General features: G+C 32.6%; 1 protein-coding gene across 1 annotated transcript in view; it reads right to left on the reverse strand.

The window, feature by feature from the left end:
- LOC123661421 (transient receptor potential cation channel trpm) overlaps positions 1-15,451 on the reverse strand; it is a 104,062-nt gene extending 88,611 nt beyond the window's left edge. The window contains exons 1-2 of the mRNA XM_045596382.1: positions 15,443-15,451; positions 15,098-15,180 (exon numbers count right to left, since the gene is read on the reverse strand). Coding sequence (XP_045452338.1) covers positions 15,098-15,180; positions 15,443-15,451 — 92 coding nt within the window. The remainder of the gene's footprint in view (positions 1-15,097; positions 15,181-15,442) is intronic.
- Between the last annotated feature and the right edge of the window lie 3,743 nt (positions 15,452-19,194).

Genomic DNA, 19,194 nt, shown 5'->3' on the forward strand with positions numbered 1-19,194 from the left:
TAATAGTGGAACTGTGTTATCCCTTAGTCGCCTCTTACGACACACACGGAAAGAGAGGGGGTGGCTATATTCTTTACTGCCGTAACCACGCAACAAACGAACTCGAATTGTATAAGTAAGATTAACTGAGAATATTATCTCGCACACTTCATGAAATATGCAACAAACTGACTTGCTTTATATTGAATAGAACATAGTAGTAGTGAAGGTTATTTACACTAAAGTTTATACATGTAACTAGTTGAATAAAAATTACCTAAAGTAGATAACAGTCTTGATATTTAAAACTATCTCGGGTTCTTCCGAGAGAAATAACTACGTAGCCATAATTCCGGTAAATGTTTTTGTGGCAGGAAAACATAATTAAATGAATATTTGAGACCTCAACCAACACTTTTCTTACATTTAAATATTAAAACTTCAAACTGAACAGCAATTTGGTTCGAAGCTTAACTTTTAATGGAAGTCGCTGATTAAAGCATTTTGGCTGTTTACCTTTGTTATGGTCTGTTTTTAATAAATATAAAATGGCGTTTAGTTAGTTTAATTAAGTTTCGTCTTTGTGATATATAAGGCATTTTTAAATTAAGTTGTAATTAAATTGTGAACTAATATCTATCTACGAAATTTCGTTTAGACAAGATAACCTGCCTAATTATAACAAATGTACAGTATTTAAATGTGAACATTTTTATTTTCAGAGCTTTCTTCATTTAATTATAAACGGACCTAATCTTTTTCGTGAATATCATTTTGGTTTCTTTTAGATCTCTGTAAATTGATGTATTTTGTTAAAATTTGAGATGGTTTAGGGTATTTGCGGAAAACCGGGATGTCTGGCGCGAACTTGGGGAGGCCTATGTCCAGCAGACTGCGATAGGCTGAAGTGTGAGGGTATTCTGTGTCTAAACATATTTATAAAGAGGTACAGTTTTGTATTGAATTTTAATTGCTGCGATTACAGTCTATCAATACTGTCTATTTGATAAAATAAAATTTAAATAGCCTTGATAGCGTAAGCGAAATTGTTAAAGTAAAAACCCGAAATACAATATCGTTTAATATCAATTCCAATAAATAAATAAAGTAGCAAGAGACAAAAACACACAAAGTTAATGTCGAATGTATTTGTCTTTTTTTTTTTATAATTTCACCCGGACAAATAAAGTGTAAAGGTCTGGACAGTACCGGGTTATTTTAAATATTAGACCTTATAAAGACAATTGTTCTTTGTTCTTTACAATTACGATATTATTATTATTATTATTATTATTTGTTACATGCTAATTTAATTTAAACCCTTTAATCCATAACCCCTTAATAAAAAGTTAGATGAAATTCTGACAAACTCTGCACATAACCAATAAGTACAATGAGAACGAAAAATGGCAACAAATTGTTCAAATATATATTTATGGAAAATGGTAAAGTTACTGAGCATGTCGAGGTCTTTATTACGTTTAAGTACATTTATTATTTACTTAATTCTATCTACAGTGTTTTAAAAACATTTTTTTAAAGCTACGTGCTAAGTATCATTCAAATTTAGTGTACCAGAAGTTGCGATTTACATAGAAATTCATATATTTTACTTATATTACATACTGACAGTATATTTTACATATATAAATATATAAGCTGGTTATCTGTTATTACAGATAAATCCAGAAATGATATATGAAGCCGTAAGACGACTTACAATGTGGAAACAGGATGTTCCGACAAGTTCCATATTGGAATATATAATGGTTAGTTTACTATTTATATTTTCCAGTATTTTTTACCAACATGCACAAAAATTTATTGATATTGTTTTTAAGTCTCATTTAATTCTATCAGAAAATATGACTAAGAGATAAATTTATGTTTTTCTTTATTTTTGGGCAGCTCCTGTGTTTTGTACCAGTTATATTTAACTATGTCAACTTAACATTTTCTCAAATACTTAAGTGTAACATTAAAAATATTATGTCATTTTGTAAAGCTTTCTACAAGCTGTTACTTAATAACTCGCACCCATTTCACTGATATTAGTTTACAAACGACTCATTTACTGTTTTTTCTGGCGTCATATAGGTGTGCCTTAAATTGCTTCATAAAATAAAACTTTGAATATCAAAATACGGTTTACTGAAATGAAAGTGTGTCCTTTATACGATGACATTCTTTGTGCGATATAAATTGAAAGGATGGCAATTACAACGATATTCTCAGAGAATCCTTTTGTTTATTCCTGAGTAACATTCAATTCAGAAGGAAATCTGTTCATGAAGTCATAGAAAATTTAAAGTTATTTTTATAATAGGTAGTTTTTTTTAAATGTTCTTAAATATCCAATATAAAATTCGTCGTTTTTTTTTCTTTACTGATTTCTTAAGATTACTTATCTACTTTTCAAAAAGAAAAAAAAAATAGCTGCTTAGCATTTCTAAACAAAAGCAAGTTGTTGAATTCAAATATGATATTCGATAGAAACACAAATAATCTTGAATGATATAAAATTAAAATAAAGCGACACATGGAACAATCCAGAGTACGGATACATTTCACTGGATACATTAAATACTTTTTGTTTTTTACTTTCTTGTTAAATCATCGCCAATGAAGTTGCAGACACAATCTTATAAATATAAATTGGGAGTAATAAATATTTCCTTGCAAGCGTTCGGTCTTATGTCTTAATTAGCGGCTTTCTTGGAACTTATACGCGGTGGGAGTAAGCTCGACCTTATTAAACATTTATGAAATTAATTTAAGAGTTAGCCTTTTCAACAATAATAAGCTGATTCAGTCGAATCGGAGAATTATATAAAATTCGTCTTATAATATTTAGGAAAGGTTTTAGCTTTTGTTTGAAATGGATATTCTCAAAAATTACTGGATCGATTTTGAAAAATCTTTCACATGGAGAATTTTGTGTTATAACTGAATTAAATATGTTATTTTTAAAAGAAAACAAGGGAACCGTTAAAATCGTGTAAACTACACGGGCGTAGCGGCGGCGTCAAATTATACAAAATACACAATTATATTGTTTATAATGTAATTAATTTCGTATTGCAAAAATTAAATTGATTTTAGTTAGTGGTTTAAATTAATAATTAAATTTAAATGATTGATTTTGTTGGAAAAAGTAGTAATTATTTGCACCCTGGCGATGCTTAGCTGAAGGGGTGCAGGAGTAGCCTTGATCTTAACAAAAATTCAACCCAATTATCCCGAGCTGTATTTTGTTTAATTTTATACGTTTAGGGGATCTTTCATGAGTCTTATTAAAGGTATTATAGATAGGGGTTTATTAGACTTAATTAATATATATTTTCGCGAAAGTACATTTAATTAGAGGGGTTTGACTATTTGAAATGAACTGCCTGTTAGTATTTATGTAATTTCATTAACTTGGTAGCGATGTTTATTTTTTTTTTTGAAAGTTTTAATTACGCTTTTCAAATAAAGAAAATACAAATTACATTATCTTTATACTTTTCTTATATAACACAGTTTCACTACCACCTTGGAACTTAAAAAGCCGACCGATGGCGGGATAACCATTCAACTGTTGGCTTTGAAACACACAGGCCGAAAACGGGCAGGAGCGTCTTCGGTGCGACAAAGCCAGCTCGCGGTCACCAACCCCCTATATCCAACAGTGGACTGCGATAGGCTGAAATGATGATGATGATGATGATGATGATGATGATGATGATGATGATGATGATGATGATGATGATGATGATGATGATGATGATGATGATGATGATGATGATCATGAAAAAATTGTCAAATAAAAGTTGGAGGAACATCGAGTTCTTTCAATCAATATAAATCAAGTGATTTATTTATATTTTCAGAAAAATTATCCGGTCAATAACGAAAAGTCCGAGTTATCGAGTGAACTCTTTGAGAAGCTCACTATCGCCGCTATAGTGGGTACGTATTATTCCTTTTATAAAACTCTCATTAACGAGTTATATTCTCTTTTCCTTTCAATTTGGAACTTCACTACTAAGCTCGCTTAGCAACTTTTTGCACAACATTTTTATACTATGTTATGAGAACTAGCAGTTTTATCGAATAACTTCAACATTTTCAATGCTAGTTTTTAACTGATAGATCCCCTGACTTCATCTGCGTATTTTATTGTGTGTGTACAAAATGACTTCATCACGATTTCAATTTTCACTAAAATTGTTTGGGAACAATATTTGCACTAAAGAGAATATAAACACTTCAAAAAGAAAAAAATTCTACAAAGACTCATGTTTTACATTTTTTAATTTATATAAATACATTTTTTCAATACGACTTATATTTAATTTTAAAAATACCAATGATAAGCGGCAGCGTAACTAGAAAGAATAAAATAACAAAAGCTTATTATTTACCGCTCTCAAAGTAAAGGTTTTACTCGAACTCTGAAGCAAATGACCAAGGTTCAATGTAAATTAGTTACAGACCCTTTAACATAATATCCCTTTATTTACTGAATTATATGTCCTAAATTTTATTGATCCAGTACTGACGAATCTGTATACTTGTCATGGTTTAAACGTGGACTATTTATGATACAAAATATTACAGTTTAAATAAACTATAATTAATTAATAAAAATTTTTTTTATACTATGTAAAATGATGATCCAAAAGCAATCAAATAATTATTATATAAAAGTTTTCAATTTGGTTTCCGTATTTATTATAAGTTTATTTTTGAAAGAGATCATATATACAAATATATGTACCAGCATCATATATATTAATACGCTAAGGTTAAGATGAAAGGTAAGGTAAGAAGAAAAAAAAACAATTAATCGACATAAATTATATATCATTTTATAGATAATTGCTTGCTCTACCAGCATCCACAACTAAAAAAAAAATTATTGCTTTTGTTGTTGTAAATTAATTATTCATTAAAATAATATATACGACGGCTTTAATTTTAAAACAACGTCAACATGATTGACGCTCGGTAAATTTTTTATTTATTATTTGTACGAGTATTGCTAGTATTATATATTTCGCTACTGTTAAAGGTTAGCTTGGTTGTGATCGAAACACGAACTTTGCTATTCAAAACCATGTTTTGATCATGGAATTTGTTTAAAGCTACCGATTTTGTCAAGCGTTTATACTGAATGGACGTCAAATGCATTTAGTTTTTCAGAATTTCGAATTAATAAAGGCTTTTCGTGAAAGCTACGTTTATTGACAACGATTGCTAAACAATGTATTACATACATACAATATTGAAAATAAAATACAAATTCATTTTCGAAGGAATATTCCCAACATTTAATCATCCCAGATTTTTATTTCTTGGTTACAAAAAGAACTATGCATTTTCTAATATTCTTTGAACACCTTATCCTCTTTTGTTTTTCTTTCTCATTGTTTTGACACAAGTGCTTCTAACTATGCCTTTCGCTAATGCCTTACCTAATGTTATTTTAAACCTTTTCCTTAAATACATAGTTTCTTTTTTTAACCGACTTCAAAAACGGAGGAGGTTACTCAATACGACCGTATACATATTATATATTATGTATGTTCGGGGATAACTTTGTCGTTTATGAACCGATTTTGATAATTCTGGTTTTGTTGGAAAGGAGATATCCCTAATGTGGTACCATGATAAAGATACCAGGATCTGATGATGGGATCCCAGAGAAATCGAGGGAAACTCAAAAATCCGCATAGCTTTTTACTGGGTGTACCGATTTTGATAATTTTTAATTTAGTCGAAAGCCGATATTTACCATGTGGTCACATTTAAATTTCATCGAGATCTGATAACAACTCGAGTAACTACGAGTAATCTTTGACAAAGCGTATTTACTTGACTAATTTTTCGTCTACCTATACGTTGTATTATTTGTCGATATAATTGAAATCGGTTTTTTTTCGTTTGCCTTCAAACACAATTATTAATGTTCGTTTTTCTTTAAATGCCAGCTGAATTAGTTTCCTTCCAACTTAAATTTCATACTATCAAATAACTTTAAATATCTTGAAAATCTGCACTCGTTTATTACTTGTTTAGATTTTTTAAATAGAAAACGGTGCTAAGAAAGTCATTAACTTTTTCTTTGAATCAAATGGATTATAAATCAGTAAAATACTATATATAGCTAGCATTTTGTTTGCTAGCTAAATATAATTCAATATCAATATAAGTTCAAAGGTCAAGAAAGATTAACAAACTTGTATTGCAAAGGGATCGTCTCCCGGTCGTCAGCCGACACGTGGAGTTTGAGTCACGTGTTCCAGAAACGACGACTAACCAGAAATCATGTTTCGATGTTCTGGAAAGTTCATGCGGATACTTTGAAGCCAATTGCTAAGAAAGATGTTAGTATAATACATTTACGTAATAATATAATAAGCAAATCATTTCTAATTATTTGTTCAAGGCAAATTTTAAGCTTATTTCTTTTATGAAATCTTTTTTCTAGTCAAGAAACATGTGTTCCCCTCGGTAATCTTGACTTTACATTTCAAAGTTCGAACATTATCATACACAATATAGTAGGAGATCCGAACTAAAGACGAACTTACCTTATCTTCGTAATGAATAGAAATTATTTTATATTTATTTTAATTATTATATATGAAAATAACAGTTAAAAGATTGACTGAAAAATTCTAACCAGACCTGATAATTAATTCAAAATTGAAGAATTTATTTTTATTTAAAAATGCAACTATAAGTTTAAATAATAAATTAAATACCTACCGACAGTATGTGAAGCCTTTTGAATATGCAAACCTTGGATATTCTATTATTTTCTTAGTATAACTACTGGGTTGACAGATATAAACAGGTATATTAATGTGTATTGTTATCACCTACATGTTTAATGAATAAATCTAACATCAAAGTGAGTGCTGTTTCATTGCGAATACGATACATAGGGTCGCCTGCTCAGTCTGGTTTGAATGGCGTTTGCCGAATATAATATAGCCTGGCCTAGAATTTCCCAGCTAACTTTTTTAGGATTTATCTTTAAGATACTACAGAAAATAATTCTTTAATTTTTATCTATTAAACAAATGGGTGAAGATGAAGTTCGGATCTTAAACTAATACAAAATAAAAGTTGTCAATATTTTTTATGTTTAACACATAAAATATCCAAGTATTTTTTTGAATTTATATTTTATATGAAAGTTGTAAATTTTCATACATAAATTAAATAATATTTTATGAAATTTAAAACGAGACGTCTCTTTCATAGTATCGCCAATCTTACAAAAAATATAACTATTTGCTCATGTTTTACGAGTACTAAAATATGAATAAATTACTGTCGCACATTTTCAGAACAATGACGAGCAAGATAAAGTTCGACAATAAAGCAGCGGCAAACGTGACTCGTACACGATGAAGATATTTTATGAAATACATGCATGACACATCCTATTTATGTACACATCACTTACAAGATATTCATTTTTGGAATGAAATATAATATTGGAATATATTATAACTGTGTTTGCTCGCAAACGAAAAAAAAAGAACGACTTCAATTACATCGACAAGTAATACAACGTAAGTAGACGATTAAATTGTCAAGTAAATACGCGTTATCAATAATTACTCAAAAAGTAGTTATCAGAATCTCGATCAAATTTAAATAGAACTACAAACCAAGCATCAGATACTGACTGAAAATTTCAGTGAAAATTTATGCGGTATAGATAGAGTAGATAGATATAGCTCGAAAAGTACTAGTTAGATTTAAAAATATATCGAAATTGGTCCAATCGGTCAAAAGTTCTAAGGTAATGTAAAAATCAATCGAATTGAGAACCTCCTCTTTTTTTGGAATTCGGTTGAAAATAAATTATCATTAATCATTAAAATTAATCTTTAAAATACACACAAATCCAGACCTTTTACTGAGATAGAATATTTTTTATATTTTAATTGTTTATATGGGTTTGTTAGAAATTAAATAATCTTATTGTTTGAGCTATTTGTTTCAATATTAAGTAAAATAATGTGCCGAATATTTTCATATAGAAAAATAATTGAATAGTCTATGACAGACAATTTTCTAGTTGTGCCCCCAGACAATACCTCCCAGTTCTCGCGCCGCTGCGTTAAATAATCCATATATTCCCGAAGGAATGTGTAGGTGGATTCCAGGGGACAATATGGAAGGTTTCTGTTCGCCAAAATGCGATACAATAGACTGGAGACATTTTACTTGAATATGACAAAACAGATATGAATTTAAGAAAATTTATTTACCTATCTTTTATCTTTATTAAAAAAAAAAATGTTGTCTGTAATGTCGGTTCATGGACGATAGTTTTACGTGATAACGTCATAAAGAAACATTGATGAAAAATTACATACTTTTATAAATTCAATTGAATTATTATCACTGAATTATTTCGAACTGCTTGTGTCCAGTGAATATTTTATATTACATCGTTCATTTTCAGTCAGTATATACGCAAAATGTAACAATTTTATCCGAATTTTGGACAAAATGACTGCAGTTACTTTAAATAATAAAGTTAGCATTATTATGTTTCACGCGTTTTATAATAATTAATTTTGCCGTTAAAATAGCTCGACGTGTGGATATTGCCGTGTCATTTCAAAAACATAATTCAAATAATCGTAATAAAAGTTTGGTGAAACTATAAAAACCAACTTTTCATAAAAAGTAAATAAATGATTAATTTATAGATCTTGTCTTGCTCGTAGACTTTTATTTGAATACTAAATGTAATTAATACAAAATACTTTTATTAATCTATATAAGTTTGTGTCCAGAACTTTCTCAATCACGAAAGCTGAATTTTGATGTTCAGTTTCTTGTTGGAGTTCTAATGAAACTGTCAGAGTTAGCGTCGATGTGAATAGTGCAAAATTTATAGGCCAGATCCGGCCGCAAAGAATAGTTTCTTGATTTCTTCTAGATATACATTCGATTTTTCAACTTAGCCTGTAACATGCCACTGTTGGCGCTCTTCTTTCTCCGTAGGAGAAGGATTAGAGCTTAATCCACCACGCTGTTTCACTGCGAGTTGGTATTTCCTACTATGAGTGACGATTGTTATCAGGTATTTATAATAGCAAACGAGACCGCCAGGTTAACGTGCTATCCGAGGCACGGTGGGTAGACCCACAAGGATAGATATTTAAGCTGAAAGAAATATTTTTCTAATACAAATATTTATTTCAAGCGAGAATCGAACCCGCAAATCGTTGATCTTTAGGCGCCTACACGCACCACTACACTAGAAAGGTTGTTATTTTTGTGTCTTGTGAGCGGTTACATATATAAATATTAATAATATTACATAATTCAGCTGTTACTTATACAGGCATCAAGTTGTCTACCCTAGGAACACACAACCGTCTGTCTATGTGTTAGACATATTGTATTATATATTTAATTATTATATTAAGTAATAAATGCAACAATATTTTATTTATTTTATTAATATTATAAAGAAAAAAGGCATGTGAAATATATTTATGTAAATTTATTATATTCGGGGTTTAAAACAACGGTATGAAAATATTGAGCTCGTTCATTTACGATCTTAGAGAACATTAAATTCTGAATTAGTATAGGAGTGGCGACGCATGATAATCGGTTACACTGGCTATCAATCGTCCATTATTCTGTTAAAAGTAGGTGTGAGATGTTAATTCTAATAAATTTTACATTAAATTCCATTAAAAAAATTTTTTTTGAAGTTATATACGTCTATTGGCGCGTTCGGGAAAAACGTTGAGAGTAGATTTTTACGATGCGTGCGCACACCGTCACAAAAAGCTGCCGTCCTGAAGTTAGCTAGCTAATGAAGTATTACTTCTTACGTGCGTACATAACACACACACAAATTTTCTAATTCCCCTCCTCGACTCATAAAGATTTAGCTTATTATTAATCACAGAAAAAAAAGATTTTTTTTTTTTTTTTAAATAAAGTTATGTCCACAGGCTTAAAGTGCCCATGCTTTTGTTATTCCGATTTTTAGTTTTATTACTGATCGTTTACTTGTTACACTACTGCAGCTTACACTAAGAGACCTAATTATTCTATCTTAGTATCCCTAATGCAGACGTGAGTCCACCGACCAAAATTATGCTAAACTTAATTGATATCTTACATGCAAAAAGACATAGAATTATATTGCGCCTTACTTTAATTATTGTTGTCACTATTATAATAATTATTATTATCTATGTTTATATATACACTTACTTGCTATCTATAATATATGTACACTTATTGTCTAGCTAACGTATATGTACACTTATGGCCTACTTGGCCTACTTACAATATACACTTAACCTATGTTATTATTAGTATTTTTTTTTTTCTTACTCCTAAGTTTTTTCCTTATACAATTTATTCCTACAAATAAGGTGTGCTACAATTTTAACATTTCGAGCACACCCTCAATGACGGCGGCATCCCTGTGGTGAATCACCATCCTGAGGCTGTGCTCGAGGATGTCTTTTTCAGAAGTTTCCGCTGCCTTCGCCACAAAGCGACCAATTGCGTCGTCACGGTCGTCGGTGTAATAGACACAGGTGTTGGTGTGCCTAGTCACCGCGACTACAGCGTGCGAGACGCTGTCGTGAATCTTGAGCCTCCTTGTCTTCGTCTGGAGGACAACGACGTCCTCATAGGTCTGGCCCTGCGCCTCATGGATGGTTAAGACGCGCGATCCCTCACCAGACCCGTATCCCTGGTCAGTCAGCAATCTCTTCTCCTCTTGCGTAAAGACCAGGTACAAGGTCCGGTCCCTTCCTACAGGAATGCGCGCGCCCGTGAGGCTCTCCACTCGCAAAGATCGGATCTTTGTGCTTGAGCTGTACACGGTCTTGTAAACCTCACTGATGGCAAAGGCGACGTCTTTGGGGTTACGATGCGTGCATGACAACTCACATGAGATGGTTGTTAACAGGGTTGGTCTGTGGTATCGCATTTCGAACAGGTTGTCCCTGTCGATGTACGGCAGCTGATTTATATCTCCAATGAGGACTACCTTCTCTGCTCCCGATAGTCGGGCGGCCATTACTATGGCTCCGAAATGGTTCATGAGGGCTTCGTCCACCGTTAGGCGTTTGATTTTTGAGCCCTCACGGAAACCATTTACCAGCACGGATGCCATAGTGCGCACCTTTTGCTTGGCCTTGTTGCCATAGCGGTGCGCCAGTTTTTCCTTTAGGTCTTTGGCCGCCTCGACTGTGGTCGTAATCACGACCTCCGTGTCCTCATCGAAGTCCCTGACTATGCGAGTTGTCTTACCGCATCCCGGTACACCGTTTATCCACTCCAGCGATGGTAGCCCCCAGGTCACGGACGGTAAACCGGCTTCCCGGTCGCCCGAGATGGTTTTCGCCATCCGCAGCATCCGGTCGCCCAGCATTACTTTCGTGCATCTGGCCACTACCACCACCGGGTTCAGGTGTGTCGAAGGTTTGAGACTCCTCGTCACTCCCCTCAGACTCGACCGCGCTCACGAAACCTGCTGTGATGTTATATGCAGCCATATACCTACCCGACATCTTGCCCTTGAGTATTTGTCGGGTTTTGCTGTTGTATATGGCTGCTTCGGCTTCCTCGAGTTCCACCTCCAGTAGCCTTTGGTGATCGTACTGGTAGGCCTGCATGATCTTTTTGCAGGTGGCCAGGCTTACCTCGCGGTTTGCCTTTATTATGGCCAGGAACTCGATTAGGGCGTTCTCCGCATGTTGAAACGGTGTGGACGCAGGTCGAAGTCTTGGTGGTTCTACTTGTCCCATATCGGCCCTAGTTCGAGCGGCGAGTGACGCCTCCGGGTGCCTCGGACTGTCGTCTTTGGTGAACCCGCTCAGCGCCCCCGATAGTCGCTCTCCCTGTCCAGCCTTTTTGGGAGAGGGGTGATGCGGGAGCTTACCTTGTTTCGGGGAGATGGTTGCCTGGATAAAGGTCGCCAATGACATCGAGCTCGGCTTAGACTCAGGTGCGGCCCTTGCTTTGCGGAAAAAAAAAGATTCGGAGGCTACTGGAGTATATGTTATTAGAAAATAATGCAATTCATGCTCAGCATTATTAAGTTATAAAATTTTAAATATCTACTTAATTTATAATTTATTATGAACAAAACAGCGACAAAATATCTTAAATTTTAAAGGCTGATAATAAATGCCGGTGTACGAATAAAGTCATAAAAGGCTGTTTGTTATACGGTAACATTCTGAAATTAAAATTCATATTTTGTCTCAAATCTCAACCTGTTGAATAATTTCTCAACTTTTGAGAAGGATTCTTGAGCACTTCTGTGCGTGTGAGTATGAATGATCGACTGACTTTACTGAGTTAGAAATGAATTAAATTCATTTTTTAATATTATTTGTTCATTCATACATTTGAAAAAAAAAAAAAAAAAACATTGAAATATATTTACTAAATAGTAAAGCTTTTAAAATTACTTTAAGACGTGAGTGCTTATGAAATATACTTTTACACTTTTTTTTTTTTTTTTTTTCTAATTTGTTCATGCATTCATTTAATTTAAAGTTTGATTACTTTTCGGGTCTGAGTCCAGTGTGATTGCAGATCCTCGAATTAGAGTCAGACAAGATAGTTGACTGTATAGTAAGTAGATCGTGAAACAGTAGTGCTACAAAAGTGTCTATAACTTAGAAATAACTATAACTTTTAAACTTGAAAATACTGAGTTATTAATATAAGAGTTTTAGATATTAATTGATTGGATGTCACTATTTTATCAGCTCAAGCTATCCCGGGGTAGATTAATTAATCTATAGCGCTAAGTATGATGGATGCTCCAACTTAGGAGCCGTAAACTCCAAACTCTGAAAACTTATATAAAATCCCTGTCATCGTATTAGAAGAAAAACAATGTAAGTTTCATATTAAGTATTGGTTCAGAATTAAAAGGTTTATAATGGATTAATTATTAACTAACAAAGTTCAACATAATAATAATGCGTTTGCATATGTAATAATAAATATAATTATTATTACAGAATTTACAACGTACAATTTTTACTCAACTTTTTTTTACTCCTGAGCGATACAGCGTAATTTTTATAAACTAAAATGTTAAACTAAAACCTTTTTCAATAACTGGCTATTTATTTGTTTACAGGATTTCATCCTACTAGGTTCGATGAGGTGATTGATTTACTCTATAACATCCCACTGCCGTGTAATTTGTATGAGTATAGGCCTCTATCTCCATATATTTATATTAGATATGCGATCCACTGCGATTTAGCCGATATATCGTTTACCACGTGTAACCATCGCTATTAGGATAACAACCGGGACTGACAGCTTTACGTGGTTATAGCTTACGGGCGTTGAGTACAATAGGATTATTTATTTGTTTTAAAAAATATGCACACATTATACAGTATAAAAAAATAAAAACTTTGAACGCAAAGCAAATTATATCAATTGTAAAGGAACTCGTTTCTAACGCGTCAGTAAACAATGTTCATTTTATGTAAGTTCGCTCACAATACAAATAAAATTTATTGTACATACTTTTCAAAGGCAAATACATGCATAATTAAATAAAATATACGCTTTTACTCTCGAGTTGACTGTTACACATATTTACATAATTATGTTTCAAAACCTTTTTGTACAGTTTTAAATAAAAATATTTATTTTTACACACTTAGCACTAATACGATGGCAATATGGCAATAATTTCAAATGCATTGAGATTAGAGTCTGAAGCCGAACTAGACACAGCCTATGTTTCAGCTACCAGCACCATTCGCTTCATTTGCTTCAGCCTGTAATATCCCACTACTGGACATAGGCCTCTTTCTCCATGTAGGAGAAGGATCAGAGCTTAATCCACCATGCTGCTCTAATGCGGGTTGGCGGATATATTCCCTACTATGAGTAACGATCGCTATCAGGTGTACATGATATGGTATTATTTATGCAAGACTACGTGCCAAGCAAGATAATTTTATATTATCGATAAGTACACATAAGCTAAATACAATTTGTAAAAAGGTAAGCATGTAACCGCGGTAATAAAACCGTTGAAGAACAGTTTTCGGAAAAGCTTCGTTTAAAAATTAGTAACCTTTTGGATCTGGACCAGACTACAAAACACACAAATACTTAGTAGTACCTCAAAAAATTAATTATATCAAAACACAAATTTCCATGTTACGTGCAAAATCATCTAGCCTCAGACCGATATTAGATAGAACTATTGTGAGCAGTGTGCGGATATGAGTAATTTTTTTTTTTATATACAGCTGGGACGGCAAACAAGCACACCTGACGGTCGTAGCCTATAGATGCAACAGCAGAAACACCGCAATCGCGTTGATGACCCTAACCCCATTCCCCAAGAGCTCAGGTCCCCGAGTTCGCAAAATAAACGTCTCCTTTCTGGACTTTGACAAACAATAAAAGAGTATAGTATGCGTGTGTGTGTCATGTTTTTTTTTATGGATCTAAAATATTTATATGCATAATTTTGGAAAAAAAAATATGGTATTCGCATGTATAACATAGTAAATTCCACAAACGATTTTGCACTTGTCTCTACAGAAATTTCTCGTCGATTCTTCTCTGTAGAATCTACATTTCGAATCGGTGATAGCTTCACGTTAAGAAGTAATAACCACTTTTAAAATTTTAATATTTAAAATGACGTTTCGAAGTGCTTTTAAAGCTTATTTGAATAAAGTTATTTTGAATTTATTTGGTCACTTTACTCACCAGTAACACAATACTGATTGCACTCAGAAAGCAGTATTATTTAGCTATGATCTTCTGTAAGGTCGAGGTACTTCCGCAGTCGGGCTACCCCAGACTTGAGTAGAATGTTTCCCGCTATGCTCTAACCTCAGTATACATATTAATGAGTACGAGTAAAAAATTTAACGACATAAAATTATGGGCATAAAATTATGTCTATGATTTTGTAATGAGGAAGTGAATGAATGAATAAAAACGAAAGCGATCATAAAGTTTGTGTGACAGAAATAGTGTTTACTAGTATGATCAATAGGTGACAAAATAATATGGCGTAAATAAATAGTTTAATTTAATTTCAAAAGCGTTGACAACTTACACGTGCTCGTCCTTTGCGCTCGGTACGAAGCATTTGCAGTCACGTTTCTGAAATGTACTCTCGATCCAGCTGCGGGTGGTTTTCTGTAAGAAATAAAATTATATTTAATAGCTATTCTGCGACTATTACATTCCTATTGGAATATAAATTAGCAGAGTACAGTTATGAACATACCTAGATATGTTTAGGGTTAAGATTCGGAAAAAAATCAACGAATACTAATAGAACAAAAATCAAGGAATTTGAACAGAGGTTTGGCAGCCCTATGGGAGGGTAAAAATATCAATACGCAGATCTCGGGAGTTCCGTTATGTTGTCAACTCTGGATAAATTTATTTCGCGTACAGTTGACATGTTATGTGTACCTGCAACGTTTTTGCAAATTTACGATATGAAATGCGATAAATCAAATTTTATCTGCGTGTATATTCTAGAACATTACTAAGGAGTTTTTGAAATACATTTTGTGATATTTTTACTTGAATGTTTACGTTTATTCTCATAAATAGCTCAATAATTAAAAACTTAGAACTGAAACTTGGAGATTTCGGAATTCAGTTTATGGTAATAAATATTTCAAAGAAAAATTATCGTGGAATTTGAAGACATTCTATGTTATACATTTTGTAATAAATCATGTACACTGCTAAAAACTTCTCTTTAGAAAATTCATACTGTAACAATAGAATAACGACATGATAAAAATTACTCGCAGAAGTTTGCTCCTGTAGTCTTCAATCGCGACAACATACCATTAACGAAAAAACCCTAACCTTTTTGGGTTAATAAGATAAACACGGGCTCAAAAACATAAATTTTATTAAATTAATTTTCTCACCCGACTCAAAAATTACTGCACTATAAAATTTATATTTGAGCCTGAAAACATATAATTTCATTAAGAGCAATATCATGTTATTTGAGAGCGTGTGTTTAAATCTTTAAATTTGAGTTGATATTTTAACATATTTCTATATTCAATAACTTGAATATATGTATATGAGCATTTTAAAAGCAACGTTATAAACGACCAATATTAATACAGTTTGATAAATGAATCTTTTCAATTTTTTTAACCGATTTCAAAAAAGGAGGACGTTACTCAATTCGACCGTATATACATATATTATGTATTTCGGGGATAACTTCGTCGTTTATGAACCGATTTTGATAATTCTTGTTTTGTTGGAAAGTGGAAAGGTGATATCCCAAGTGAGGTGCCATGATAATGGAATCAGGATCTAATGATAAAATCCCGTAGAAATCGAGGGAAACCCTTGAAAATCGTAATGACGACTCGAGGTTGTAAATTTTTTTTGTCTACTTACGTTGTATTGAATGTAAATTGTATATAATTATATTAATTGAATTCGGTTTTTTTCGTTTGCGAGCAAACACAACAATTTAAGCTAAAAGTTGAGGTTCAAAAGACAAAACGAGTGTGCTTTAGACCACACGACTGAAGTAAAACTTTTTTAGCTTCTACAGTAATATACGAAACATAACTCTCTCTTTCTATCTTCGCTAAATTATATCTCCCTCTTAACTTCCGCTCGCCTCGCCCGATCACACTTTTCGTTACGCTCTCATCACGCATTCACCAGCTTACCCACCAAGTCAAGCGTGATAAAGAAGTTTTACGTCAAAAGCCTCCAACATAACCGCATACGATATATTATAATTAATTAGGTTTTATAGTTTTAATAAAATAAAGTGTCAGAGTTCACTATTCGGGCATATATATTTATTCAGGTTTAATATTTGTCTTTGTTTTTAAATTTATAAATATATTTCTGTCTTTTATGTCTGTTCTTTATCTAAATCTTAAAAGTTGAAGAATTTTGTTTGTTACATTAATATATTTTTAGTGATATTTGAGTGCCAACTGTTTCTTTGATACACATAACCCATGTGTCAAAAACAGAACAATTAAGGTAATAGTGATACTTGTGACAATTGATTGATTGGTTCGACGGCGTTCAGTTGTCAGGTGTCAGTAAAGCTCGGTTGGTTTCGCCAATATACCGCGTGACGTAGGAGACACGAAAGAGATTGATCAACGCGAATGACGCAGCAGTCACAATTTAATTTTGGAAACGGGTGAAATAATCTGATTTTCATTGTTAACCTTCAAGGTTCCTAAACCAACACAAACGTTTAAAGTTGAACTGAAACAACAATATTTTAATAGTATAAACGTTATGCTATCGTGGATACTTGATTAATTTAGATATAACTTAATTTTTATTGCCTTAAACGTATTTTACTTGTAAGAAACAAAAGGAGCCAAACAGCACTGACTTCAAATGATTCTCTTTTTTTACCCGATTGCAGAAGGAGGGTAATGTTTTTCGATGTATGTCGGTTTCTATATTTTTCACTACAACTTATACGGCTTAAATGATTTTTACGTTTGAGGTGTCGTTAGATACGTCTTGATGACCTAAGTGACACTGGGTATATAAAAAAAAATGGCGAATTTAAGACGCCATATTTCAAAAATATAAAAAGAACTCCAAAACATTTCGGAGTGTATTTGATTAACTGATTTCAGAAAAAAAATATATATATTGTCACCTTTAAAACCAATATGGCCCTCTCTAGAGATCAAAAATACTTTTAAATTAAAAAAAAATCCTATATATTTTTTTTGTCTTACTATCACTGTGCGACACATATAGTTCAGTTGTTACAATTTATTTATAAGCATAGCCGAGAAACGTAATACGAAATTACGAACTGACATTTATCACATTATGAGTATCTCTAGTCTTAAACGAGTACTAGAAAAATGTTTGCCTCGTTTGACATGTGAACCTGCTGCGATAAGTACAAAAAAGAAATATAATATAATGTCGAACATAAACAGACCCTTGCCAGACGATACGGCAGTTTGCATACGAATGTGCGCACTTGTTCGCCACCCGACTCGGCACTCCGCCAACGTTTAATAAACCCACATCTAGACATGGAATATATTACTATCAGGACCGGGTCGACCTACCACTGCCTTTGTTTATATACCCAATTATACGCACAGAATTAATTTGTTCGAATTCTGGTTGGTTCGATCCTGTGTTATGACATGTTAGTGCTCTTGTGGTTCTTTTGTGAAGCAAATATGTAATGAGCCTTGAAAGTGTAAATGTACATTTGCAAGTCTTAGGTAAATTCTTTTAATTTAATAAACAAACATCTTGTTTTTTGTTATATTAGTTAAAACGAGTAAATGCTTTAAGTAAGAATACACTTCTAAATAAAATTGTTGAGAATTTGCAAGAGACGGTTTTTTTTTATCTTGAATATTTTGTACTGACAATCAATTAAATAAAGTTATTTGAAAAAGGAGGTCGATTTATTTAATTGGAGGAAAACTCACTTCGACCGCAAGCATTAAGTTTTTAAGCACAAGTAGTGAATATGAAACAAAGTTTGCTTTTAAGTTTTGACTAGCCCGTTGGCGCAGTCTGTAGTGGCCTTGCTTTCTATTCCGCGGGATGCGGGTTCGATTCCCGCCTGAGTTGGGTGTGATATATATGTATTTATTTATGTATAAGTATTGTCTATATGTATATATTGAAAAAAAAATTATATCAGTCGGCTGTTACTTATAACAACGAGCATTAAATTGCTTAACTAGGGAACAGATGACAGTATTTATTTATTATTTTGCTATATATACTTAGTCGACTAGATCATAATTATGCTATTATGATTTTATTCGTTACTAGCTGACCCGGCAAACGTTGTCTTGCCGCTAAACGCTATTTAAAAATAGGGGTTGATGGTAGAGGGTTGAAAATTTAGGGTTGTATGTATTTTTAATGTTGTATCATAAAAAAATAGAAATTAAAAATTTTGTCTAAAAAATAAAATAAAAAATTTAGGGGTGGACTACCCCTAACATTTAGGGGGATGAAAAATAGACGTTGGCCGATTCTCATAGATACCGGATAAGCACAAAAAATTTCATCAAAATCGGTCAAGCCGTTTCGGAGGAGTATGGCAACGAAAACTGTGACACGAGAATTTTATATATTAGATTAGTACTCAGAGTTGAAGTTCTAAAATCTGAAAATCTTAAACTGAACTTTTAA

Source organism: Melitaea cinxia, chromosome 17, assembly GCF_905220565.1.
Source record: "Melitaea cinxia chromosome 17, ilMelCinx1.1, whole genome shotgun sequence".
Taxonomy (NCBI): Eukaryota; Metazoa; Arthropoda; class Insecta; order Lepidoptera; family Nymphalidae; genus Melitaea; species Melitaea cinxia.